The sequence below is a fragment of the Rhipicephalus sanguineus genome, chromosome 1 (genome assembly GCF_013339695.2).
Source record: "Rhipicephalus sanguineus isolate Rsan-2018 chromosome 1, BIME_Rsan_1.4, whole genome shotgun sequence".
NCBI lineage: Eukaryota > Metazoa > Arthropoda > Arachnida > Ixodida > Ixodidae > Rhipicephalus > Rhipicephalus sanguineus.
The window spans coordinates 292,785,329-292,813,197 of NC_051176.1; the positions used below are offsets into that span (position 1 = coordinate 292,785,329).

Consider the following 27,869-nt stretch of genomic DNA (forward strand, 5'->3'; position numbering starts at 1 on the left):
GCATTGGCGCCTCAGTCAACTTTTGGATCGCGTGCGCGAGATGGTTTCAATTTCGAACGCACGAGCTGCGTCTCTCGCGCATTGAATGTACCAGCTTAGCCATTCGCAACGCGAGGTTGAAACATCCGTTGCTGGTATAATGGTTCTCGAAAGTACAGTTGTTTGGTGAGTGTCTGAAAAGCTTGTATTCCTTTTCGTGACGGGAGAAGCCTCAGATTTCTGTTGATGGGGAAACGTGCCGAATCTGCATCAGTAGTTGCGCGTTTTTTACGCTTATTTCGTGCCGGAATAGTAAGCGTTCTTTGAGGTGCACGTACATGTAATGGACCTCTTTTGTAATTTTTGCAGTGTGGACAACAGTGAATATATGAGGAATGGCGACTTTCCCCCGTCGCGTATGAAAGCGCAGGAAGATGCCGTGAGAATCGTCTGCCAATCGAAGACTCGACGCCACCCAGAAAATAACGTTGCTCTGATGACAATGGCAGGGTATGTGGGGTCCACATCTGTTCAGGTTGTGTTCAGGTTGTATGGTTTTGCTGTCCTTGGTCCTTTTAATTATTTATTTTTGTCTGCACAGCCCTGAAGTCCTGGCTTCCCTCACCACAGATGTCGGACGCCTTCTGTACAAGCTCGCACAGCTCCAGCCGAAAGGCGACAGTAACTTCGTGGCCACTGTCCGCGTCGCTCATGTAAGTTTTTCTTCCCCTTTTCACAGTACTGTCGAATATTGAAGGCCAGGTGAGATTCCACCGTAACTTGTTACGATGTACTACTCAAAGACCTTGCTAGGGATAGCAATGGTATTTTGTTCTTGTTGGTAGTCAGCACGTAAGCTCAGCCTAGGCGCACAACACTTACACGAAACTCCAGGCGTGTACATCCCATAGGACCTGAGGTCAAGCGCCGCGCGTTCTACCGTTCTACATGGAAAAAAAAAAAAAAAAAACTTTCTAATGGCTCGACTTTTGCTCGGAGGTTTCTGCATCTCTCACTGTGCCTTGAGTCAGTCACTTTTCTCGTAAGTTTATTTATTTATTTATTTAAAAAAAGCGTCGCCTTTACGACATATGTTGAGCTCGATGTATCACTCGAAACGGAAATACATAATTGATCTATGATTCTGAGATATTTGGAAGTTGAGGCATGTTCGACAGTGATATCATTTAAAAATATATTACTTAGAAATATGACATAGATCTAGTTTTAGAGAGTAGCATTGCAGTGTTCTAGTAGGCATCAAGGCCCGGGTGGCATCATCCATAATGGGCACCATGAGCGATAGCGTGCAGAGCGACCGATGTCCCTAGCTGCGACAGATGACACGTGAATTTTCGCCTAATTAACGGAACCTTGCTCCGGAAGGCTCGATCTCGACCAAGGGTCCCGGCCGGCGCCCCACAAATTTCTGCGGAACTAAAGTTTAGTTATTTCGTTCCTGGAAATTGGCTGGTCACTGATCGCGTCAGAAACGAGTGGTAACCGCAGCGAGGAAAGCGTCCCACTTCGCGGCGCAACAGATCGCATCCCACTGAAAAGTTGAGCCCGGTAATATTCTAATGCTTGTTTTTATTTTGGAGAGAGTTGATCAAAAGTTCCTCGAGCCATGTAATCCGATTCGAAACCAAAACTGTATCCCACCGTGTGAGAGTCGGCCCTAGCTAGCGTCGACCGTGGAGAAATGATGGCGGCCAAATCGAAAACGTTGACGAACATGTTGACGAATGCCACCATGGATAGCGAGTTCCACGACGACACGCCGCGTTCACTCTGACCAAAGTCACACTAACCTGATTAAATTTCAAACGGTAAGCGTCAACAAGTCTCGTCACGTGTTTCTGGTGTTCCAGCAAAACGGGCTATCAAAGTGGTCAGTCTGAGCCACACCGCCAGAGCGGCGAGCACACAATGCCATTGTTTATGCAGACATGACAATCGTTGGGAGAGACGAAACATTTATTTCAAGTCACATTCTCACTAAGCACATACAAAAGATGGGTGCACTGCACAATGCAAGACAGCTGCCACATGTTGAGAAATTGCACAGTAGGAATAAATAGGCGATATTTAGAAAATTCTTACAATACAATAAATGTGCAGAAGACAGCATTAGCATCACAGAGGAAAAGGGGACTTCAGAGAGAAAAGGGGCCACTCGATTTAAGCGAATGAAGAATATGTATGACCATCCAAACACTAACTAGCTGAACGGCAAAATAGTGCGAAAGATACGGACATACTTTGATAGTTAGCTAATGACAACCACAACTTCAAAATTACATCTTGGAAAGGTGCAAAGGGCTACCTGTCGTCTCGCGGAATCCTGAACCACTTAGTCGTTGCACCACGCAGCGCAGCAGTAGCTGCCGTAGTACTTGACTCCGGACGGCATGACCTGGAAAAAGAGAAAAAAGTTTACCGTATTTTCTCTGGCCTTCGCGCAAATTGTCTCCGACGCACTTCTCAGCGCCCTTTCGCGAAAAACAGTCTCAAGCAGTTGCCGCAGTGAACACAAAGCAACCTTCGGTGCATGAACTACTGAGGCAGTATTTAACGAGAATATTACGTCGTAGCCACGGCCAACGAACACAGTTCTCATTTCTCAAGTTCTCTCTTATTCGGCTCTTAACATAGGCGTCAAGCAAACTGTGAATACCACAAATAACGATTCTAAGCACAACTGCACTCTTTCACACGTTTGCACACCCATGCAGTGAATTAGAACTGCGTGTAACGGCATTGAATGCACAAAGAAAACCTTACGACGCAAGCGGCGACTCATTTTTGGCGCCAAGAAACGATTTCTTCGCTAACGTGCTGCACAGCATTTCAAGTTGCTATTTCTTAATGCAAAGCAGTTCACGAGCATCATACGCGAAGCGTGAAGCAGAAAGAAGCTTTCGGCGCTAAAACACAAAGTGCGTCAAATGTCAACTTAAAGCTGTAGCGACAAATACATTGCAAAGTAATGAAGGGAAAAAAGAACCTAATGAAGGCGTTCTTACCAAGCAGCCGCCAAACAGAGTGAGTTCCCGGCAGACGATCCCAGCGAATTTCACATGCGTCGCCGCTCATGCCGCGTCGTCTTGCCATGCCGGCAATCCCTGACCATATATGGTCATGACAGCTACCAATCGATGATTTCGAACTGTCCAATCGCAGATGATAAAGACGGATTTAGAGCCGCACTACGAGCCAGCGGAAGCCACTGCCGCAGCCACATAGTCTGACAAAGACAAGTAGATGTATCGTGAACCAGAAAAGGTACTGCAGTGGATAACTAGTACGCGCGTTCTCTTGGAAACAGGGAGTGACGTGCTGCCGTCTAACGGCTGGCGTGAAGCTGCGTAGCTCCGCCGCTTATAGGCTCGTGTGTCCACTCTTGTCATTGTCTGGCTTGAGCCACCGTCCGCTTTCGTTTGTTGGGGATTCGTTTGATAAATGCGGAACATCAAACGCGCTATCGACCTTAAGAAGGAGGACATGTTTTGTTCTTCGTATCGATAAAGTGCTGCCTGATAGCAATGACAACAGACGTTAAGCAAACAGTTTCATCTTTTTTCTTAATGCCAGCTAGAATCGGATATATGCTGCTTTTCTTGCTGAAAAGTCAGGTGCGCGTTCGAATTATGCGTAGTTTAGGCGCTCCAATGTCATTCTGAAGTGAATTTTCTACTTTGGACCCTTAGATGGTGGGTGTGTCTATGATTCCGAGATCTGCTGCAGTCTGGTCAAGTACTAGCTGCCTTAATATGAGTCAGCGGTGTATTTTTTTTTTCTGCCTGTCGCTTAATTAGACAAATTTAGTCGGCTCCTTTAGGGCCTAAATAATTAATATTGGCTGTACATAAAAACTCTCAATTTCTAGGAGGGCAGTTGAACCCTTCTAACCTACCCCTCCCCTTCTTGCAACGCAAATGGCTGTAACTATCCACACGAATAGCCCACCTGATCATTACCAGCATCATTTATTGGTCCTTAAAGGCCCCTGTTGAGGTATTACATAAGAGGGGAGCATACATAAGAAAAAGGAACGTTGAAACAGTCGAATTAGGTAAAAACAACAACATATAGAAGGGCACAGAAGGTGGAATGCAGTGACATTCAAACACACAAGAAATGCAGTTATTACCAATGCACTCATTATCCAACTCATTATCAAAAAAAGTACGAAACAGCAAACATAGGCCAAGATACATTAAGCATCCATACTTGGAGAGTTCGTTAGTGTATTCCAAAACTTGCTAGGGTTACGTTTGATTACTGCGTGGACAGGTAAACATTCCAATAGCTAGTGGCAAGAAAGAGTTATTGAAGGATTTAATAAAGCTGTGAAGACGTTAAAGACTGAGGCTGTCTCAGCAGCATTGTGTAGGCAAGGGAGTAAAAAAAATAAAATAATAGAAGAGAAAGTGGAGAGCCAAGAGCAGAACCAGAGTTTGATAGAGCCAGCAAGAAGGCCAACTTCACCGAGCAAAGCTGTGTTCTGTGATTAGAAGTCAACAGTGATTAGGGAAAGGGCAGACAGCAGAAAGAGGAGGAGGAGGGGCCAGGCAAAGAGGAATGCACTCAAGATTCTCTGCAGTGGCTGGGTGGAAGTGAGTCTTTGCTCTCGGATCTCCTCTTATTCCTTTTTTTCATTGATTCCCCAAATTTCTTAGCTGTACACTGATGTTCAAGTATCCTCTCTACTGGAGAGAGTGCTATAGTGGATACAAGAAGAAAGCCACAAGCCAATGTAGTTAAAACCAACCCCTCACACTGCTTATAGTCAGAGGATTAAAAAAATGTTGGCAACCGCAGATTCACATGGGAACATAGGTGGTTCCATGATTACTTAGGTACTGTTTGAATAAATGGCAGCAGCTCGTGTGTTTCACCTTCTAGAAAAGAAAATTAGCATCATCATAGAGATTTTATCCCCTGTGGAAAGTTCAATTCTACTGGTAAAGCAAGGCGTGTTGTTAGGCTAGTCGGTTCATGGTTTCAAAAAGGTTTTAAAGGGATACTAAAGAGAAACAATGAATTGGTTTAGATTGCTAAAGTGTGCTCGGAGAACTCTTGTGTAGTTTATTTCACCACCACAGGTTTATTATTAGAGGAGAAAACCAAGTTCAAAGTTTCATTTTTAAATTTCGCGCCGAACTTTGTAATTCGTGACGTAAAAGACTTCAAAAAGCATTTAACGTATTTTGGTGCCACTGGCTCGACGAAATTTCCACAAACTCGTTATGTGAAGTCTCTGGCCCCCTCGGAGGACAATGTACTTCGATTTAACCGATTAGGAACTTAGGAACGTAGGCCCAAGCAGGCGCCGTCAAAAATATGTGACGTCACGGCAAATGGTGCGGGAATTCCAAGATGGCGTCGCCACCTGTATTTTCTTTTTGCGTGTTTTCTCGCTTATTAAGCGTCTTCGCGCAGAAAGCGTGATGTTTTTGGTATCGTGGAAGACTACTTTACTAATGCGAGAAAAATCGCTTTGCTCTTTAGTGTCCCTTTAAACTGCGCGATGAAGATGGGACGACAACAGGAACACATACACACACACGAGTGCAAAACTTCAAACTGGCTTTATTTGCAGAAAGTAGGTGATTTAAAGGTTCTTCAAAGTAACAAACATAAGAGCAAGGAACAATCGCAATGACACAGTTACAAACAACAAAGGCGCGTGCGCATCACGTATGCGGGAGTCACCTGATATGTCCACCTCAGAATTTTATTTCATCCCTTGATAATAGTATCGAAGGAGAGCTGACACAGGCAGCTGCAGCAGCCCGGCATGGGCAGCAATCTCGCCCTGCATTGTAAGAGGTGCGATAGCAAGAGCTGTTTGCCTCGTCTTGAAAAGACAAAGTTCTTATCAAAGGCTAAGTCGAGAACTGAAAGGGAGGTCATTGAGGTGTTTTTCATCGCAAAAAGGGGAAATAGGTGTCTTAAGTTTTCTTAGTTGTTTATTTGTTCAGCTTCACCACCAGATGCACCTCTGATGATTAACTCTTTCCGGCACAGTGGTCACCTACGGTGACCACCCTTTCAACATTTTTTAGCAGTGACATCTAGAGGTTGAGCGAGCGAATACGTGTTTGCTTTGCCCTTTTAGTCGCTTATGAAGATGCTCCAGATGGCGCTAGTTATCCAGGGCACTTTTTTTCCCTACAAGAAAAAATTTTGCAACAAGCATGCCGTTTCCCGCGCTGTACCCTGAAAGATTATACGGGCGCAGAGGTACGTGAGGTTGCACGCGAACTTTTTTTGGTGTAACACACAGCGGAACAGTGTTTCTTGCTGGCTGTGCAAGTAAAAATGCGCTTCGGATCAGTTTCATTCTGTACAGCGACTTTATTCAGGGTGGTTACCTGAATACCGTGCATGAAAGGGCTACGGGAGGGAGGAAGGGTGATGAAATGTAAGTATGAGGTGGATTGGAAATCGCGCAAGTGGTGGCACCAGATATTTTTTTAACTTCTTGACTGCAGTGTTGTCAATACATGCATCATTTTTCGGGAACATGCTGGTTCCGAAAAGGTGACCTTGAAAGATTTTAGAAGAAATTTAGCCCGACAGATGACTGTCCAAGCTCTTATAGATCGTACAGATAAACATAAGTCATCTGTTGGCGCAGGGGCCAAATGAAAGAAATTCAAATCCTTTGTGGACTTCGCCATTCGTACAGCAGCGTCCAGCCATCAGCCAACAAGGTGTTCACCACGAAAGTGTGCGAACTGTAGCAGAAAGGCACACCCATCTCGAACAGTTTGGATGTGTCAAACATGCAACGTGTAACTCTGCCTTTGGAAAGGAAAAAAACTGTTTTTCGGAATTCCACAAGAAGTGACTTCCTCTGTGCAAAGCGCAAAGTATGCTGCTACATTTAAAACCACCAATTGTTACATATTTGTGGAGCACAGACCCTTCCGGCACGGTGGTCATCAGCGGTGACCACCTCCTGGGAACTTTGTTACTAGTCGTAATTTTTTTTTCGTGCGTTCAATGTGTTATTTGTGACCTTTTATCATAATTTTTGCATTAAAATTCAAAATTTAAAGCAAAGCCAACTTCTGTGCTTGTTAAGTGAGTTTTGTCTTCTCACAAACCAATTGGGAGTTTGCACTTGAGATGTGTCTTTCTCATCCTTGTATTGTGTTGCGCATCCAGTATGCATTGAACAAGGTGTGCAGTTTCACACTAATAAGGGTGTATGTGAAGAGAAAATAAGTAAGCACTGTGTCACAGAACATACCGCAATTTCCTTTGTAGTGCTTTGCAAGATGTGTCTAAGCCTACCTTTTATTTGCAGCTTATGCTCAAGAATCGAGAAAACAAGAGCCACAAGATGCGGATGGTGATTTTTGTTGGAAGCCCAGTTGTCACCAGCACTGGGGAGGTTTGTGCACATAACTACTGGCTAAGAACAAAGGCTGCCTGATGAACATAACCTTTTCTTCTTTTGTTCAGCTTGAGCAACTTGCCAGACACTTGAAGAAAGAGAAAGTTAATGTGGATATTGTGAACTTTGGAGAATATGTGAGTTATGCACTTTACATTGCTGTTATGTAATGTTGATCAACATTGCAGTAAAATTCTCTTTGATTCCATCCAGGCTGAAAACATGGGAAAGCTGTCAAGTTTCATCAGCATCCTCAATGGAGATGGTACTGGAAGGTATGGTTATTGCCATGAAAATTCAGAATTAGGCTGCTCTTGTTGTGAGCCCTGCTTATACTAAAAGAATGGCGAAAATATGTTAGTGTGTGTACTTAAGTTGGTCATCTTAGTCAACAACAGTAGTAACATCAATTGGCCTCGTGTTCCCTTAATCTAACATTGGGAACACGAGGCCAATTGCCGCACCGATGGCCTTTCACATATAGGCGCGCACTGCAAAGAGTGCGGGTGCGCCCCTCAATTTGAAAAGACAGTAGTAACAACCTTAATTACTGTGAGCAGGCAACAAGTTCCACGTTATTAGTTACAAAGTGGCAGAAAAAGGGTTTTTATGCCTGTGTGACTGCAATTTATTTATTTATTTTAGCAATACTGCCGATCTCGTAGGAGGGAGGGCATGCATATAAACAGAAAGAAAACGCCATCAAATCATTTATATACAGTGCAAGATCATAAGTTACCAATACATGGAGATCAGTAGTAGTAATACACATGGTATGACTACAAATCATGGCAAAACTACAAATGATAAAATTGCAGTGGTATGGTGCACAATGATCCAATCAGGTTCTTGAAATGAACTCTGGATACAGGTTACTAGGAGAAAAAAAACAGTCACAGAAACTGCTCATTGTGTACATTCACCTCTCTACTATATCTAAGAATGTATTTGAAGATGAAGCATTAGTAACAGGAGGGCTAAGTTGGTTCCATTCTCTTATGGTTTGAGGTAATTATGAATATGTTATGGCATGATAAAACTTATTGAAGGGTCCAGCGAGGTTATTGGCCTGGGCTAAACCACCACTGTATCGATAGCTGAGGGGGTAACCTCTCGGCATTAGTCCTGGCTTGCTGGACAGCCCAGAGTTCGTCTATGGGCCCTGAGCTGGTCAAGACATTTTGCCAGCGTTCTTCAAGGAGATCCGGTCTAATGCTATCTTCTTTGTAGAACTGCATATTACGTGTACAGCCCCATAGAATGTTGGCCATATCAGCCTGGGCGTACCCACACCACGGACAGGCTGGCGATGGGTGTTAAAGCAGGTGTAACTTGTGTAGGTTTACAGAATTCTGAAAGGTGTGTGTTTGCAAACGTCTTAGGTCTGTGGCTTGATCTATCAAATTGTTGGTGTGGGTGTGGATAGGTTTGCCTCTGCTTTCTTAAGTGGCTCATGATCTCGTATGTCACCATGAGGTCATTGTTGTCCTGTATTGCATTAACCATTTCACTCTGCTCCCCCATTACGGGGTCCTCCCAGAACACCCCATACATATCAGCAGCCCAAAGAGTGTCGCAGTGGGTTAGAGATCTCGCGATGTGGTGGGCCAGCTGATTACTGTTGTCCGGGATTTCAGCCTTCTGTCTGCTGAGTTATCCCATGTGCACGGGAAACCATTTGATATGGTGCCATCCTGAAAGTTTTTATTTTTAGCCTTGGCATTCAGCGCATGTGCAGCTCCTATGGAGATCCAGCATTTGATGTAGTTAGGGATTGCTTTCTTAACACCACAGATGATAAATTAATCCATTCTTTACTGTCGAGTATGGTTATTGCGATTGCCATTTCTTCCACCACTTCGGAAGTTTTAACTAGTGGATCCTGTGACTCTCATGTTGTTGTGGCTATCCAGTACTGCCATAGAGAAGGCAGGTAGGGTGCTATGTCCTTGTGAAGTATCTTTGGGCTACCTGGCTGCATCAACAAAAAGGGCCCCATCTCGTCTGCCATGGTTCTTTAGAATGGCCTCAGCCCGACATTTTCTCCTTTCGACGTCATGCATCGGGTGCATGTTTTTGGGAATATTCTCCGTGGCATTTCTAACAGCTGAGAGTAGTGCCTCCTTGGGTCTTCGTACTCCGTGATAATCAACACCTATTTGCATAATTTCTCTAGCAGCCTGGGTGCCAGATGGCCTCTCGAGTTGAGCCGTTTGTTGTGCTTCTGTGATCTCCACAAGCATGTTGTGCATTCCCTACCTGAAGAGACGTTCATTAGCCGTGTGTTGGGGTAGTCCTAAGGCCGTCATCTTATAGGTCCTCCCAATTAGTGTGTCTATTTTGTCCGTCTCAGATTTACTGCATTCAACAAAAGCAGCAATGTATGCGATGTGACTGAGTGCATATGCTTGTATTAGTTTGATGACATTATTCGCCTTTGTGTCTCTCTTTTAATTTCTGATACTTCGTGTGAAGCTCGTTGCAGCCATAACTTTCTTATGGAAGCGGGTTACGAGCTCCGTGTTACTGCCAATTTCTTTCAGCCATAGACCCAGGACCCATATTTTGGACATGAGGGTACCTTCTTCCATTGTGATTCTTATTCCATGTCGTCTGAACACGGTTGCTTCCCTTGGTGGGGCCCCTCTTCTTCTGACCCGGTGTAAGAGAAGTTCCAATTTATTAGGTGCATACTGTAGGATGGTATTGCTGAGGCATGTTATGAGTGTGGTTACTGCTTCCTGAAGGTCAGTCCTGCATAACTCCACCGCACATGTCTTTCGTTGTCCATATAATGACATCAGCGTAGATGGCATGATTAATGCCCTCAATTTTTTCCAGTTGCTCCGATAGCCCATTCATTATTAGATTGAACTACATGGGGATACTAAGAACCTTGGGGGCTACCTGCTCCTTCCATGTTGACGCGTCTGGCTATTGTGTCATCAATCTTGAGTCATGCCACCCGATTGGTGAGAATGCTGCTGATATAATGGCAAAGACGTGCTCCTAGTCTGAGCTGGTTTATCTTTCCAAGTATGCTATGTACTTAGCTGTATCAAGGGCACTCTTGAGATCCAACCCCAGAATGTCCCTGGGTCGTATACTTGTGGCATCAACAACTTGCTCATTAAGCTGGATCATTGCATCTTGTGTGGATGGCCCTTTTCGGAAGCCAATAATATGGCTGTTGTACATGTTATCACGCTCCAGGAAGTAGTTGATTTCGTTTAATTAAAGTACATGAGCTCCATAACCTTACCGACACAGGAAGTGAGGGATATGGGGCGCATGTTCTTGTCCTCAAGGGTTTTGCTTGGTTTGGGTATGAGGATCACATCAGACAGCTTCTATTCTTCTGGTTTGTCTCCTTCGCTTCAGCATTTATTGATGGGCTCAATGGCTTGATCATCTAGGCTACGTAGGATATTGTTTGTAATCCTATCTGGGCCAGGGGCTGGTTTCAATTTAATAAGAGTCTATAAGACTGCCTTGACCTCTTAAGGGCACAGGGTAAGGCAAAATTTGAAAAAAGAATTCCTTTCTTCTTTCTTTGCAATTGGGGAAGGGTGTGCCTTTGTTCATATTTTCCACATTCGTGCTTAAAAAGTATTTTTTGTGGCTGAAAACCAGTTTTTCCGAAAGCAAGTAGTGAGTGAACACGCACCCTAGGACAAGCCCCTCGTGTGCACTACGTGCTTACGGTCCATTTTTCTAAAAAAAAAGAGAAAACTTTGTGTACGAAAGCCAAAATGCTTGTCTGGAGTCAGCTGTGTATAGGAAATTGTCGGGTAGCTTCTAAGGCAGTTCGAAGATGCTGTGCGCCTTTTTATTTGCACTCGTTCTTTGGAGCGCATCTGTTCGAACACTTTCAGTTCCTAGCTTCATTGTGTCTGTCGTGCCTGTCGATAAGTTGAGATGCTGATGGTAAAGAAGGTCTTCAGCAAGTATAGATTTCGTAGCAACCAATACAGTTCTCTTGTAAATGCAAATAAATGCCGGCTATGTACAGTAAAACCTCGTTAATTCAAAGTCACTGGGACTGTGAAAAACTTTCGAATTAAGCGGGTTTTCGAATTAGCGAAACATACAAAAAGCGGGATGCAAGGAACTTTGAATTACTGAAAGTAATCAGAGGTGGTCGTTTGGCCTTCTAGTTTGTGGCTCCAAGGGTTGTTTTCCAGCAATACCCGGTCCCTTTTTTGCCGCGAACTCGGGAAAACGGCAGGCCTCTCTGCTATCAGCGCAAAAAAAAAAAGAAAAGAAGTAGTCTCGTGGTCAGCTGAAATGCGTGCCTGCGGAAAAGAAGGCGTGCTTCACTACAGCACAGTGGTGACACGCGGGCAACATGTCGCCTGCTCCTCGCAGCCTCAGCGCGTCATGATGCGACCATTCGCCCATTCTTTCTGGTAAAATAAAGAATATGATAATGGCGAGTGTGACAGAATCCGCAATGTGTTCTGGCTGAAAAACATGATCATTGAAGTTTTCACTCAGTTTTCGAATTAGGCGTTACAGGCAAGAACTCCGCCAGCAGTGCAAGTGCGGAAATTGCCGAAGCAACCGCCAATCGGAGGTTCGCATACATCATGAATTCCGTCAGACCGTCCTTTATTATCTTTTCTTCTCCCAAAAAGAATGGGTAAATCGTGACGTGCTGACGTTGCGAGAAGCATGCGACATGCTATCCGCGTGTCACCGCAGTGTTGCAGTGAAGCACGTCTTTTCTGCAGGCGCACGTTTTTAGCTGACCACGAGACCGTGTTTTCTTTTTTTTTTTGCGCTAGCAGCAGCGAGGCTGGGTTGCTTCAACTGTCACTTATAATATCACTACACTGCATTGCCCTGTGGCTCCTAAGGGCCGTGGCTTCCGCGGATTTGCGGCGAAGTCGGGATCGGGAATAGGCACATGGCGCCCAAAGTTTTCGAATTAACCGGGCTGGCGCTGACCGCCGCTTCAAATTATCCACTCAGATTTGCATTGCAAAATACGGGACCACAAAAACCCTTCGAATTATGCGGGATTTCGAAATAACCGAGTTCGAATTAACGAGGTTTTGCTGTACTGAGGTGCTGAACGCAGAGTCTTAAGGTTTGCGACATTGGATGTTGTTCTTTCGTTTGATAATGGCAGTATCGCAAGAGCCGAAATAATTAGGATTGAAGCCTGGCCATAATACAGTCAATTTGCTGGAAAAAGTTGACCACAATCGACGATACATTGCGGATAGAGCTGCATGACAGCTCACAAAAGAAGCAAGGCAAGCAAAACGAGAGGCTCCAAAGTGAAAAATTGACTTTGGCAATGATTACCAAGCTTGTAGCTACTAAATAAAATAGTTGAACAGTGTTTGTGGCAAAGTATGTTCGCTTTTCAGCTGTATTCAAAGTTTAAACTCGATTATCTCAAAACCATATTTTTTATTACTTAGGTCCCATTATTTCCTGTGTATTCCAAGATAACCAGTTGATCATTTTTTTCTTGTATTCTGCAGAAATGCATACAACTACTGAAGCAGAATTGAAATTATGCACTTTACAGTTTTTGTGTTACAAATTTTCAAAGATGCAAATTAACTCAAAATTTAGGTCCTAGTGGTAAAAATTTCACCAAAATTCTAATATTTGTCAGATTTAAATAAATCTGTTTCGGTTAAAAGAGCAGAAAATTAGGAAGAAAATGATGTATGCATTATGCAGATATCCCTTTTAGTCCCTGAGAAAACTGTACCTCAAAATGGCCAAAAATGCATGGGACGTATAGGGCCTACCCGGTGCCCTTGAGTGGAGAAGTCTGCATCCGGTGTCTCATTCGGGGATCCAGCGTACCCTGGATGTTTTTTCCCTGGTGGTCTTGTGAGCTGCATTTGTATGATCTTGTCCCGAGAGGCTTGCACGTTGTCCCTGTATTTGTGTTTTAACTTGGTCATCTCTTTTCTGACCACGGTATGAATATTTAAAGCAGTTTGAGTTAAAGTCGTATTCATTAAGTGTTCGAGAGTGCCTGTAACGTTCTAATCTAAAACAATTGAAAGAAGTTAGTATCGACATGTCAACTTGCTCTTTAAGCTGGATCATTGCGTCTTGTTTGGATGGCCCTTTTTGGAAGCCGATAATATGGCTGTTGTAATGCACCTTACTGCCTTCCTCTGCACCCCATCCATTCTTGCAATAAGTTCCTTTCTATATGGAAACCAAACAATATGCCATTCATTCTACAAGTTGGAGGTTATTTGGGAAAGCAAGTTGATGTTTAACAAGCTGCTCCTTGACCATGGAGTGCAATCTACTTGATAACAGTGCCATGAGTTCAAACCAGGGCAGCAGTGAGGTTCAGAGCACTGATAAGAAGGGACACAAAGTGAGAAGAGAAGAAACTACATAGTTTATTTTAGTCCAGGGAACAGATTCAGTATGTGCCATATGCAGTCTCTTCTGGTATTCCTTTTTGGTTGCATTCAATTTCTCTCTAACAAGCCTTGCAAAGCTTTGAGGATGGCTGCCTACACTAGGTCTTTTTGTGGCACTGTATCTGAGGAAGCTTTAGCTTGCAGTTGAATTGTCTATTCAAACAATAAACGCAGAAATGTTCTCATTTCACAACCACTGAGCAGAGTCAGAGGAAATTTGCTGCTTTCATAAGTAGGTCAGTTACTAACATGGAAGCCTATGGATGAAAAGAAAATTCACCAAAGAATAAGGGTGGGCATACGGCATACATTCCCAAATCTTGACAGGCAATTCACCACTGTCAGTGCAAAGTGTACAATCATTGCATATTGCCAGTACTAACATATAGGGCTCAAACTTGGAGGATAGAAAAAAACTTTGGGAAAAAAGTAAAGGACCACATAGCTTGTGTTCAAATGGAAAACGATAGGGATAACATTAAAAAAAGATCGGAAGATAGCCGAATGGATCAGACAACAACCAGATGTAGCCAACAATTTAGTTGACATTAAAGGGATACCGAACAGAACTTTTTGCCACTGAGATCTTCAGCCCAATCGAAAGCGTGAGTGCTGAAATTGGTTAACGCAACCTTGCTTTCTTGCAAAACCCAGAGGAAAATAATCAAGTTAATGTGTTTTTCACAAAATGCCGCGTCTAGCAGCCACGCTGTGAACTAGAAGAGGTGACATTTCCCTTACCCGGTGCCAATACTCATGCTCATATTTTTGAAATTTTATTTTAAAGTATGATTTTAATTTTGATATAATTAAAAATAAAACGTTTTTGTGAATTTTGTGTGATTACACCACTGCAACCGGTGGTCAGTTAGAGCGACAGAATGAATACCAAGATCATTGGGAGCGGCCTTTGTCCTGCAGTGGAAATAGGATACGCTGAGAATGATGATTATTTACAGGCGACTGCATACTATGCCAAGAAATTCATAACTCTAAGGGCTAAGATGTTTTATGTACGTCACATGAAAAATAATGAGAAAATAACTGTAGCAGTGATGACAAAGCAGAAACAGAAACCCTTAGGATATACATATTCTGTTAATGGTAATGCATTATCCACAGTAAACAAATACGTATATCTACCAGGGAATTTCGCATGGCTCCCATGGGCCAGAGCTACCATGTGACCGTTCACATGCCAAGTTGTGATGGCCCACAAGTACCACATTGTGAACGGTTGCCCACCTGGGTGCAGCAGCCTAGTGTCCCACTTTTCCATGGACATAAAATAAGGTTGCACCGGGAGCTGGTTGGTATAACTTACCTTTTTTTTGCATTGCCAGGTATTGACTAGGACCATAGGAACATAAGACAGACACAGGGTGATGCATGTCACCCTGTATCTAACGATTTCTATGAGGCTGGGCTGGGTCCACCCAATCGCTTTCCAGTAGCAGCTTCTGGCATGAACACTTACGCAACCAATACTATAACAACAAAAGAAGGGGAATTGTTTGACTGGCTCATTTCTTTGTTAAACACAACTAAATGAATCCAACAGGCAATTCAGCCATGGAAATCATAAGGGACATCATCTGTTGCTTTTAACTGTAGTATAATAATTATGGCATAAATTGAAATGAATTAAAGGGGACAAAAAACACCCTTTCCATCGGTGGGGCCCGCGTAATTCGAAGTTTGTGGGCTCAGGCCCCACTGACGAGAACGGTGTTTTTTCGTCGACATTAATTCATTTCAATTTATGTCATAATTACTACGCTACAGTTAGGGGGGGGCTCGCAGAGGTTTGAGTTTTCCGCGTCTCGACGCGCAGCTACCATTGGACTAAGCGCGCGCTCCTCGAGAGTGGGGAACGCGCGGCTGCTATTGCTGCCGCGCGCGATGACGCGATGGCCTTCTCCGCGGCTTGCTCCGTGCGTCGTCGGTTTGCGACTAGTGCTAGTGCAAGGTTATGTAAACTGGTAGCGTAACTTCCGTAAAGCCCACGTTCAAGCGGTGGCTAGTTTGTTGCAACAGTCGCCATCTATGTGAGGAGGGGACAAACAATAAAAAAAAGAAAAAGATGACGTCACAACCGAAGCGGAAATGACGTCACGGTTTAACGCGATGGGCGAAATTATGAAATTTTTTGACAGGGCCCGCTTCTTACTTTTTTTTATAGCTACATGTTCTTTTTCTTAACACTATGACGGCTCCTAATGGAAGCCTGCAGATAACGGAAGACGAAAAAGACAGATTTGAAAGATAAGGAGTATTTTATTGGCGAAATTTCCAGTTGAAACAGGATTACCCCAAAATATATACCACAGAAATCAGAAGTAGCATAACAATTCAACGTGCACACTGTGATGATGTAATGTGGGCCCAGGATCCGAAATAATTCAACCAGAAGTCAGGTGATTCTGTACACACAACACAGACTTTAACACAACCGATAACTCTGAGACGATTCACACACAACACACTTACAGCATTCCTTATTTACATCCTAAACGCCCTACGTGCGCCTCGCACCACAAACTGCCTAACTCACCGCCGTTATGACTGTTGCCGCTGCGGCGAGGTCGGTCTCACCGGTACTCCTTGGCAGTCACAGTCACGCTGCCTTGACCGTGGCGAGGTGGTAGTGGTGGTGATGATGGCACTGCAGGCCGGTAGATCACCAGGCCCCTGCAGCGCAGTTAGCTGCCCGTCGCCAACCTACCGCGCCACCTCGTGACACCACTCGGGCCCCAGGACCTCAGGCCAGGAACAGACTAGGCTGCCGGTCTCTGTGTCAGCACCGGGCACAGAGCGGGAATCACCCCAGGTCCCATGGCTGCCGGACGCTGGTTAAGCGATGTCGCGACCCGAACCACCGACCAGCGGCTGCCGTTCCACCGTGTCGCGCTCCAACTCTCGAGCCGCACGCCCCGCTCGCGCTTCCTTTTCGTCGTCTTCCCCTCCAAGGCGTACCGCAGAGCGAACTGTCGTTCCCTCTTCGGCCCCGTCATGGGCCACACAATCCACATCATCATCACACACAAACACACTTGCACACATGTTGCTCTTGCATCCGTAGACAGCGCAGCGTTTTCTTCTTCGCGTAGCGTGGCGGACTCATCGTCCCGAAGGGCGACACGCACGCCGGCCGTGCGCTGGCAAAACACAGTCCTGAAACGGTTCCCGATGGCTGCGATGGGCTTATTACCTTCTGCCAAGTACCACGACTAGAAACAACGGTTATGCGAGGAAATATCTACGGACGAAGGCACAAACCTACTCGCTGCAAAAACGAGCCACGCCATTTGCACAGAACATTTGCATCTCAAATGCGCAAAACCGTTGGCCCATGTTACCATACTGCTGCTGTGCCCGCTGTTCTGAAAATAACGAAAAAAATTGGCCACTCAACCACATACCCAAGACTAAAGTTTGATTTAAGTACTACTAATTTAATTCGTGACAAATAAATTTAAAGCTAATGAAAATAACGCTTAATTAATTTTTTGTTTTTCATTATTTGTCCCCCCCTCACCTAGTAGCGCTTTAATCGTCCCGCGGGTGTTGATGTTTGTCGCAATAGGTTTCCGACCACTTTTTCGTTCCGACTTTCGCGACCTATTTAGATTGACCTTGCTAGTGGTGCTAGCAGTGCTAGCGCTTGCTTCGTTCTTTGCTGCCGTCGTCACCGTCGTGCAGCCAGCCTTTGTTATCGCAGCTTCGCATTTCGTTATCGCTCGCGGCACTTTCTGAACTCTACACCGTGTTTACGATATCGCATCCTGCCCGCCGACTAAGAAGTCTCATGTGCCTGCGATCGTTGTGTTATCGGACACGCCGCTGGTCACGGTACAACGCGTTCGGTGGATTGGTGCGCTGATCGTTATATAACTGTGTTACCGTGGTCAGCGCACCTCCAACAACGATTATGACGGCCCTTTTCACAGCGAAGCAACCTCTGTATCGTAAAGACGATTGCATCGACGGTGTCAGCCCTCGTATCTCCAGTGTGCGCCAGCGGCACGTGAATGCATAGTTGAAATGAGCTTGGCGTCTCGAATCAACCTCGGCGAATCGCAACCACGACTCGTATAAAAAAATAGAAAAAAGCCAGTAAAAGGTGGCAAAGAAACAGAAATCAATAAAAACGCATTTCTTTAATATACAGGGTCATTTCAGACCAAGATATGTGATCGAAACTTTCGAAGCCCAATATCTCGAAATGACTTTTTTGGCTGGTGATACTGCTTAGTCGAGACATATCTCTGGAACCATTCATCCGATTTCCTAAAACAGATAATGTCCCTTATGCTTTCCTTTGCTTAATTGTCTGTTGGATTTATTTGCTTGTGTTTAACAATACTATTACAAAGAATGTGTCTTATACATCTCCCATCTACAGTGACGTATTACATGCTGAAAATACCTTAGCATGAATCTCATTTACGGTGTTTTCAGAATTGCATGAACATCACGTTGGTTGACATTAAAAACAAGGTTACGCAGTTATCAAATTATTGGTTCTGGACAGGCATGTTTAGAAATTTATAAACGATTGCTTTTAAAAATGGAGTTCAAAAACGTCAGATTTAACAACTCCAACATTCATTCATTCATTCATTCATTCATTCATTCATTCATTCTTTAATTAGTTACCATCTTGGACATTATAGTCGGATACAGCTTTAGAAGTCCGCGGCATTTCCTCCTCAAAGGCAGATGCACACAAGCCTGCACCAATGGGTGCGCACTCCAGACTGACGTCAAGAGCCAGACGGCTGGTGACCCCTCCTTCGGAGTACATTGCTGGGCGCATTAGCCGGATTATTTCTTTAGTCGGGGAGGCGATCAGCTGTCGTGCTTCGGTCGTCTTGGTGGAGTCTCTCCAGACTTCTCAAGTTGTATCCGACTATTGTTTACAAAAATAACTGCTGAGGCAATAGTTACAACCTTTTTGTAAATAAACATGATTATATGAGGACAGATTTATGAAAGTATTTAATTTGTGTTTGAGCATAAGAGGCCACTCAAAACAAGCCTTCTCCTGTGTCAACAATGCATTTTTTTTAAGTATATGTTGCACCACAATGATTTTAGCACACGCATGTGAATTTAGGACAGGTGATCTTTATGTACGTACCATGATAAATCTTACTCGGTACAACATTTGAGTTTTTGTGATATGAGCCATAAAAAATTTTAACTTTGTTGATCTTAGCAAAGCACCTCTTCACTTTGAGTGATGTAGTTTATGTGTAGATTAACATGCCAAGACAAAAAAATATTAACACAGCTTCTAATACACATCTCCCAATCCACTTTTGCAGCACAAATGGTCATAGGGCTGAACCATCCTAATTGTCCACTTTTATGTCCCTGTGCTAGATCAGAGCAGTAGTAAAATCAGTTAGGTACCTTATTTACTGTAGGTGTGTACAAACATTCCTCTTTATTTGACCACAGTTTGAAAGCCACCTTATTTTTGGGTGTTATCGTATTTCAGTGAACTGCACTGTGCAAGTATTCTCAGGCTGATGAGTCCCACTGTGACGATTGCATATAATTAAGAAATATTCTGGTTTTGTGAACCCTGGCACTGTACTGTATCAGTCAGTATGGAACTAGCCTCTTTTCTGTAGACACTGTTCGTGGTCTAATGTGTGGCATTTTGTGCACTTGCATGATGAATGGCACAGTGAATGCAAGACTGCAATAACGTTGTTGATCACTAATTTGCTTCTACTCACTGTCCTGTCCAATATTAATTGAGACTTCTGCATGTGCCTGCTAATGCTCAAATTGTGTGCTTTACTTAGCTTTACTTAGCTGTCCATACATGCCTTCCCTGCAGCTCGCACATGGTGACAGTGCCAGCAGGCAATATCCTGAGCAAAGTGGTTGCTGGCACTGCGATAGTCCAAGGTGAAGACAGCAGGAGTGCCATTAACTTTAATCTTGATTTTGATGATGATGATCCAGCTTTTCTTCTGGTAGGTGGAACATTTTTAAAGATGTCTGTGTTTTTGTCACGCACATGACATTTTGTAAATCAAGGAGTAGCTCGGCCTTCACTTGGTTGCTAGTACTTCAATGGCTTTATGTCACTTGCTTCGTCCATTAAAAAAAAAAAAAAAAACTATCCTTTCCACAAAAACCAGGTGTCCCTTATTTTCTGCAACTGGCTAGGTATGCCATTTGGCTCTTGTCAATCTGCACTAATCTTGTAGCTGAAAAAATGTGTGCTTGTGCATGCCTACATGTGCATGCACATGTGTGTTCATTATAGTTGGCTGCTTTCCACTCTTTCTTGTTCTAAAAAAAAAATAATGGCACTTAGTTTTGCTTGGTGAAATGTGACACTTTCTACCTGAAGCGATGAAAAAATCATTGGAGTATGGAGAGTCGCTGGAGCCAATGTTTTGACAAGCGGACTTGTCTTTATCAAGGCTGCAACTGCAGTTGCAGCCTTGAAAAAGACAAGTCCGCTTGTCGAAACATTGGCTCCAGCAACACCCCGTATTCACTAATTTTTCGTCTCTTCAAGCTTCCATCTTCCCCTGAACTCCTACTTTCTACCTGAATCACTTGTGCAAGAGATGTTGTGTAAATGTGCATCTATAACTTGTGCCCTGGCCTGCTTAGCCTTTCAAAAGCCACATCTTATTAGAGCACCTTGGATGCATGCCTTTACTTCACATACCAATATGAGGCGTAGTCAGCAAATGCATGCTGCGAAAATTTGACTCGCCACTCCCTACTTTCAGGCGCTGCGCGTGTCTCTGGAAGAGCAACGCCATCGGCATTGCCTGGAATATGAGGCCAGGCAAGAAATGGCTGGTTCATCAGAAGATACTACTCCGGCAGCTTCTGGCACTGCGAGTGCATGTACGTGCTCTTAAGTTATCAACTTGTCACATCATGTTGAATTGAATGTGTGATGCACTGAAATGTTATGGTACTGGTGGTATTGCTGCTGGCTCTCTAGTTTAGTTTATTTTATGTGCATTTTTTTGCAAGGCCTCATCCATCTAGATGACTTGCTGGAATTAATGCCATCAATGCTGTTATAGATGTAATAGTTAAGCAGGAGTGGTGTGTTGGTGTTATTTATTTGCCATGGGGAGGACCAGCAGGCAACAAAGTGGTGTGGGCATACTTTCACGTGGCTAGTCTGGTTGTGCCAACACCTGCCATGCAGGCACAGCAACCTTCACCCTTTTTTCACAATCACATGCTCAAGTCTTGCATTATTAACCGTATGTGCTGTGTGCTCCAGTGCACAAACTGAGTTGTCCACAAAGGGTAAGGTTGTTTCCAGTGAAATACACTTAGGAAGAAAGCGTTGCAAAGTTAAATTGGCAAACCTGTGACACCACCTATGAGGTGATTATGTGCCATTCTAAAAACCAGCCAAAGGGTGCACTTCTTTTGGGAAGAATAAACAAGGGCAAACATAAAGAAAGTACATGCATGTGCGCACACACACACACATGTGCCTGCTGGGTGTGTCCAAATAAGATCGAACACGAGGTCCCGGTCACCATTCCCGATTTTGATGAAATTTACTGTAGGTCTAGGCACTACACCCAGAACAATGGTTTCGAAGTTAGTTTTGCAAAAAAAAAAAAATTTTGTTCACCTGAAAAAAAAAATGTACAAACTCTGGCCGCAAAAAAACACTTTTCCACCAATTTTGCGATTTCTGACATTTGAGCGCACCTAGGGAAAAAACGGTGCACTTCTTGGTCACAATATTTATTCCCCTAAAAGAACAAGTGAAATACAATCTAAATTATCAGATATTGATAATGGCCGCGTCTCAACGTATTAGATGTAAACAAACCCCAACTGGCGCGTCCAAGTTTTTTTTTTTTTTTCTTCTTCTTCTTGACGGGCTCGCTTGTCCCTGTGCTTTATTTTTGAAATTTCGAAGGGACGTTTTCTGCACCGAGCGCTGGAGAGGTTAGGGCACTTTCTGGGGTGCAGTGCAGTGAAGCCAATCCTCTGCATATTTTCAAGATTATTTTGCTTGTATCTTGTGAATAAAGCGCCTTGAAATAGTTTTTGAGTTGTTTCAAGACACCTAAAATCAAATAGGCTGATAAAAAATTCAGTATTTTTTCATCGTTTTTTGCCAAAAAATTTGGTAGGGTTAAACTTCGTTAAACTTTCTTAGTATTTTTGTCAGTGCACTGGTTATAAAATTTTCTGTCAGATGAGTCAAAAAAAGTTTTTTTTAATACTCTTGCTAAACTTGTATGTGTTATATGCTCGTTGTTTCCTCATTTATGGACATAATGAAAAACTGCTTTTTCTTAACTACCTTGTGTGACTTTCATGCAAAATACAACGTGTGCAGTTTTTATTAATATTAGTCACATCACAGGAACATAATATTTGCACAGAGCAGAAGTGTGCACAAAATAAAGCATATGAACTATATTAATTGTTCATAGCTGCTATGAATACCGGTGAATGATTATCATGTGTAACATTCACAGCCAAACCAATAAATCCCAGCATAAAGTGCTTCATGCTTAAAGGGACACTAAAGTGAAACAATGGATCAATTTAGATGAATAAATTATTCTTACCTCTATCAACAATTTCACTATCGTTTATTGACGGTGAAAGTTTATTATGAAGTTTATTGATATAGAAGAAAAATGAAGGTCGAAGTTTCATTTTTAAGTTTCGCGCGGAGATCTCCACAAATGAATGTCTGAGTGACTTCACGGATTTCAAAGTGTTTTTTATAGTTTAGCTACATTAGCTTCACCAAGTTTTCTGAAACTTCAAATCATATGTTAAAAGGGCCGTGCAACAGTTAATCATCGAATGACCCTGGTGTCGGTGTTCATTGCCTCACGAATCGACTACCACAAGAATTTCCAGAATCCTTCGAATACAAGTGGAGTTGCAGGGATTTTTCGCACGCTTTAAGCACTTTCTCTTTCCTCTTGTCTCAAGGAACGGGTTGCACGGGGAGGGGGGGGAGGACAAGGGGCCAAGAAGCTACGTCCGTACGTCAGTGAGTGTCATGACCTTGAGCACTTTCTTTTTTTCTTTGAATGCGCAGCTTACTTTCAGTGTGATCACGAGCATGCTGGTGTGATTCTGTACTGTGTGCAATTCTAGCACTATAGAGAGCAATGCAGGCTTGTCGCAGCACTTCGCAGTGGCCACGGTAACTATGCAGCTCACAATGCTGAAATCCACCAATGGCATAAAAATGAAGCTTATGGCATTTGTCGAGAGAAAAGCAAGTGATTTCTAGCTGACTTTGAAGCTTAGTTGTAAATTATATTTGACTCGCACACGTTTGCAGGAGCCTCGAATACCAATAGGCCGCATTTTCTGGCCGTGTTCAAAAAGTGTTGCAGGGCCTCTTTAAGGCTCTGCCCAGTTAGAGGGCAATGTACTTCATTTTTACCGTTTAAGAACTATGTAGACCCTAGTAGATGTCATCGAAATCTATGACATCACAGCAAATGATGTGGGAACTTCAGGGTGGTTTCACCGCCTGCCATGGGCGTCGGCAGAATTTTGCCTTGGGGGTTGCAAACCTGTCTTGCATCGCGGCTGGGGGAGTGGGGGGGGGGGGGGGGGGGGGGGAGAGAGCTGGCATAGCTTGGGTGGGGGGCAAGTGCCGGTGTGGCTTGAGGGGGGCAAATGCACCTTTTTCACCCCCCTGCCTACGCCCATGCCACCTGCATTTACTTTTTGCGCATTTTCTCCCTTACAAATCATCTTCTTGCCACACGAGTGCTGCCTTTGGTATTGTGAACAGGTAATTTTCTATTATTAGAAAATTCATTTCTCTCTGAAGTCCACAAGCTGAGAGATAAAGTGGAATTCCTCGTCACAACCCTTTTCGTTTCCCCTTCTGAGTGGGAAAGTGTTGGGTATGACATACACGAGGGTGTTTCCACCCCCATTCCTCCTTAAATTTCACTCTTGGCACTGCCATAGACACCAGCAATGCGAGCTTATAACACCACATCAAATAATGTTGCAGTGTGGGGCGGTTTTTAATGTGGCTCATAATATGTAACAAAAGCTGCACAGTGTTACATATTTGTCAAAACCTGCTGAACAATGTGCATCTGTGCCCTCCTACTTAGCTTGCGATCCTCCTCTGGACAGCTGTCTTGGTTAGAATTTGCATGCTCCCTATAGGCTGCTGGTGTTGTGAATACCACATGGTGCCCCGAGAGTAGCCCTGCCACATATATGTGCATTTTGATTAATGAGCAAATCGACTGGGGCACAGAAACACTGATGCACTACATTTGTGCCCACTTTTGCTCAGTTGATGTATAATAGGTGGGTGGTGTTACTCGGGTAAGCATTTTGATTGATTGCTACAAGATGAAATCCTCCATGCTTTAAAGGGACTGACATCTGGAAAGAACGTGTGATTAGATCCTGGTAGAAATGAAAAGACCATGAAATATAGTGAAAGATTCTAGCATCATTTTGTGCGTTGTGAGTAGGTTTTATATTTTTAATTCGTGCTTAAAAGTAACAAAAACCGGTATGTCACGCAGCCTAGAGGAAGAGCCTTGAAGCTGGATTATGAAGACAGTCACTTTGCTGTACGTAGTCTGATGCTGTCATGTGCGCCATAATTGGTCCTCAAAGTTAGAGTGTGTATATTTTTATCTATTCCCGCTCTGTTCTGTGTTGCCTACGAGGTAAAAGGAGTTGCACTGTGAGAAGCGGCGCTGCCTTCATGGCTGCCAGTGCCCCATGTAGAGCCGGTTGGTGGTTGGTGGTTGCTAAAACTTAAATTGTCCTACACGCCTGTTCTGAGCTGCTATGTCAAAATGCAATGCTTAAGTGCAGTTCAAATGTTTCTCTTTGGAGGCAAAAGTGAGCCCATTGAAGGTTTAAGTCACTTCTGCATGGGCATAAAATGCTTGTTGAAAAATATTGCAGTCTGCCCACACGTGATGCCTAACAGTATAAAAGAAAAAAAAAGAGAGAGAGAAAAGATATCTAGATAAGGATGCTCATCACCTTTTTCATTGCACCGCTATTGTTTCTCAGCATTTCTTGCTACAGCGCCAGAGTCTAGCATGCCAACACCTTCAACCTCTGTGTGCAGTTATTGCAATTGAAAGTGCAATGACCAAATCACAGGCGGGAATTTTCTTAGCATGCATCTGTTCTGTGTGAGCAGCTTTGTTGACCGAAGAGCAGCGGCTTCTGGACCAGCCCCTCTACGTGGAAACAGGGCCAGGTGACTTCGGTGCAGTAGGAGACTTCACAGACCACAGTACCATGACATATGATGAGCAGGTTGCATATGCTATGGTGATGTGCCTCCAGCACCAGTCTTGTGAGTGCTCTTTGGTTTGCCCTCTCCCTTAACCCCACCATTTACATTTGTGAAGCGTAAAAGGTTTGCCAGAGGCTGTAGAACTAACTCACTGCTACTATTGCTTGCATGTTGCTAAGTTTAAACAACTGCAGTGACCTGTGTTTTTATCTTTGAAATGTTCTGCATTCAGTGTTGCTTGGTTTTTACTCAGATTTTGCCACAAGGTCCAGTTTCTTGCTCTGCATCAATAAATAAAACACATGGAGTGTTTTCCTGCATGTTTTGTTCTCCCAAAAATTAAGTGGTAAACTATGGTTGTAAGCAATCTTTGCAATTGGGGAAATTCAACTTGCAGGGATGTGCAATTGGCTTGACTGCTTGTCAGTAAATAAAGCCCAGACACCCCAGACGTACGATGATGCCAAGAGTTCTACTGAAAGATGCAGATGGAAACCTGTAATACTATTGCAAAATTTTTATGGAGAAAAACAGTACATAAACATAATCTCCATAAATTTGAGGATAAACATGCAAATAAATGTATGTTAAAACAGTTGGCAGTTCAATGCATTTAATTTGTCTAGTTCACTCACCATAAACAGATGGTACCTAGCCTGGAGTTACCGCAATTCTAGCCCAGCTATCCATTGCTTCAAGACCCATTGCAGCAGCTTCATGGCGGTGATAGATTCCCAGTTTTGTCAGGCGCATTCTGATAGGTTTTAAATGCATAAATGTTGCATTTATGTTGCACTTAAATTTAAATGCACATGAAAATGGCTGGTTGAAATTAACCCAGGGCCCCAGCTATACCACTGTGCAGTTTGAGGATGCCAAGCTCCAAGTTCACTTATAAATCTGCTAAAGTATATGCTGTAATCCATGCACAACTGAGTAAGGCTGCTTCTTAATTATTGGAGTGAGAGATGTGGCTTTCTCACACAAATGTTTGTACTAGAAGCTGATGAGCTCACAGCAAAAAAATTATAGAAAAATATGTACTGCTCATTAATGATGCTCTGTTAACTCTGCATTACTGTAGCTAGTCTACAATGTCCAAGTGTTCTTCAAACTCATTTATGTGCAACACAACAACCTTGGAATAAAGCGTCCAACTATTATCTAACTGAAATTGAGCTTTTGCTGCAGTGGAGAAATTTCGCAATTATTTTCTATAAAAGACTATGTTTCCATAAAAATAAGATGCCCAGGCAACTCTGCAAATTTATAGACATGCAACTCATGTTCGTAAATGTTATTTTCTGGTATCCACTTACGCCCATCCACAAGCAGTGAAAGTTGCCAAGACTCGATCACATATTATGCATGCTTGCGCTCGTTAGAGCAGTGTTTTATTCGGTGAAATAGAGAAGTGTGATACTACAGCACTGCATACTGTTTTCAAGGGATGTAGAAAATGGCGAGAATGAATTGTAACATATTCTTATACAGGGTGTGTTATACATAAGCATGCCATTTTTATTGTACAACTGAAGATTTCTCCTTACAAATGAATCTCTCAACAAGCATGTTATAGCCCATTACTACAGCTTGTTATTTATAAGTGACTCATAATCTATAATTAATTTGAAAAGGGTGATTTTTCAAGCCAGAAATGGAGGTATTGACCCTGTTTTGGCATGAACCTTTGTATTTTTGCAATTCTTACAGTTTCACAAGAATCTTGAGAAGAGCGCTTTACACGTCTTTTGAAATAATGTGATCTGATAGCTCATCACAAATTCCCAGCAAAACTTCAAGTTCATTGTTATTGTGATTGCCTTTTTTACCGAGAATATTTACAACTGGCACATTTCTAGGCCCTCTAGAAGGCTCTAAAAATCTGAAAATCACATTCTGAAAAATGCTGCACTACAGGAACAGCATTATTTTTTTTAGTGTTTCATTTATTTAAAAGGCCTGCCAAAAAAAGAAAAAGAAAGGATTGATGGACCAGCTGCTTTAGGAATATATTTTTGGATACAAACTAGCAGAAATGGGATCTTGTGCTGCTTGATTATAGTGGTAACTTTGTGTCCACTGAAACCAACATCCCTCACATTCGGGCATTTTGCCCTCTGGAAGGCAGTGTCACAAAATACTTCCACTTGAAGATGCAGGCTGGCAGTAAAGTGGAGCAACCTACTGGGTTTGAAAGCCTTAAAGGGACAGAAGCAGTTTATTTAGTGTTTACACAATGACTGGTTTCACATTATTTTAGTGCCTGAGCATATCGCATCACTCCTACCTGATGTGCTGCCTGAACATGATGCCCTGGATACAGATGAGGCCGAGCAGATTGCAGAAGAGGTAAGCAAAGTTCGAGTCAAGGCTATGGCCTGCACCGCCTCAAGCTGTGTCATTCGATGTGCGAACCCTCAATGGTTAATGTTACTGTGCAGGATTCGGATGGCAATGATGAATATGACGACATATTCCAGGACGAGATATTCCAGGACCCAGGCTTTGTGATGTCCATCCTTGAGAGCTTTCCTGTTGCAGACGTCCAGAGAAATGTCCAAAGTGCTCCGGCAGTGATCACTCATGGTGTCCAAGTCAACGAGCCTGCTGATCAGGATGAGGATGCTGAAGACGAGCAGAAGCCAAGTGAAGGGAACTAGATAGGTGCCTTTAACGAGATCTCCTTCACGAGCTCATATGCCTGGAAGCCTAAACTATTGTTTCTAATATAGCACCCTAAAAGACAGGGTCACTTGCATTGTTAATAAAGGCGTAGAAC

General features: G+C 43.4%; 1 protein-coding gene across 1 annotated transcript; it reads left to right on the plus strand.

Annotated features, from left to right (window-relative positions):
• Window positions 1-58: 58 nt before the first annotated feature.
• On the plus strand, window positions 59-27,869 carry LOC119379275 (26S proteasome non-ATPase regulatory subunit 4). The gene is made up of 11 exons (XM_037648528.2): window positions 59-165; window positions 349-489; window positions 581-692; window positions 7,301-7,387; window positions 7,459-7,527; window positions 7,604-7,665; window positions 19,655-19,793; window positions 20,568-20,688; window positions 24,989-25,147; window positions 27,351-27,439; window positions 27,532-27,869. The coding sequence occupies exons 1-11, from the start codon at window positions 86-88 to the stop codon at window positions 27,748-27,750; spliced, it is 1,278 nt and encodes a 425-aa protein (XP_037504456.1). The 5' UTR covers window positions 59-85; the 3' UTR covers window positions 27,751-27,869.

Coding starts and splice junctions, on each gene's coding strand:
- LOC119379275 (XM_037648528.2), top strand. CDS start 86: ATGTACCAGCTTAGCCATTCGCAACGCGAGGTTGAAACATCCGTTGCT. Junction 7,388..7,458: donor TTGTCACCAGCACTGGGGAG/GTTTGTGCACAT, acceptor TCTTTTGTTCAG/CTTGAGCAACTTGCCAGACA. Junction 27,440..27,531: donor CCGAGCAGATTGCAGAAGAG/GTAAGCAAAGTT, acceptor GTTACTGTGCAG/GATTCGGATGGCAATGATGA.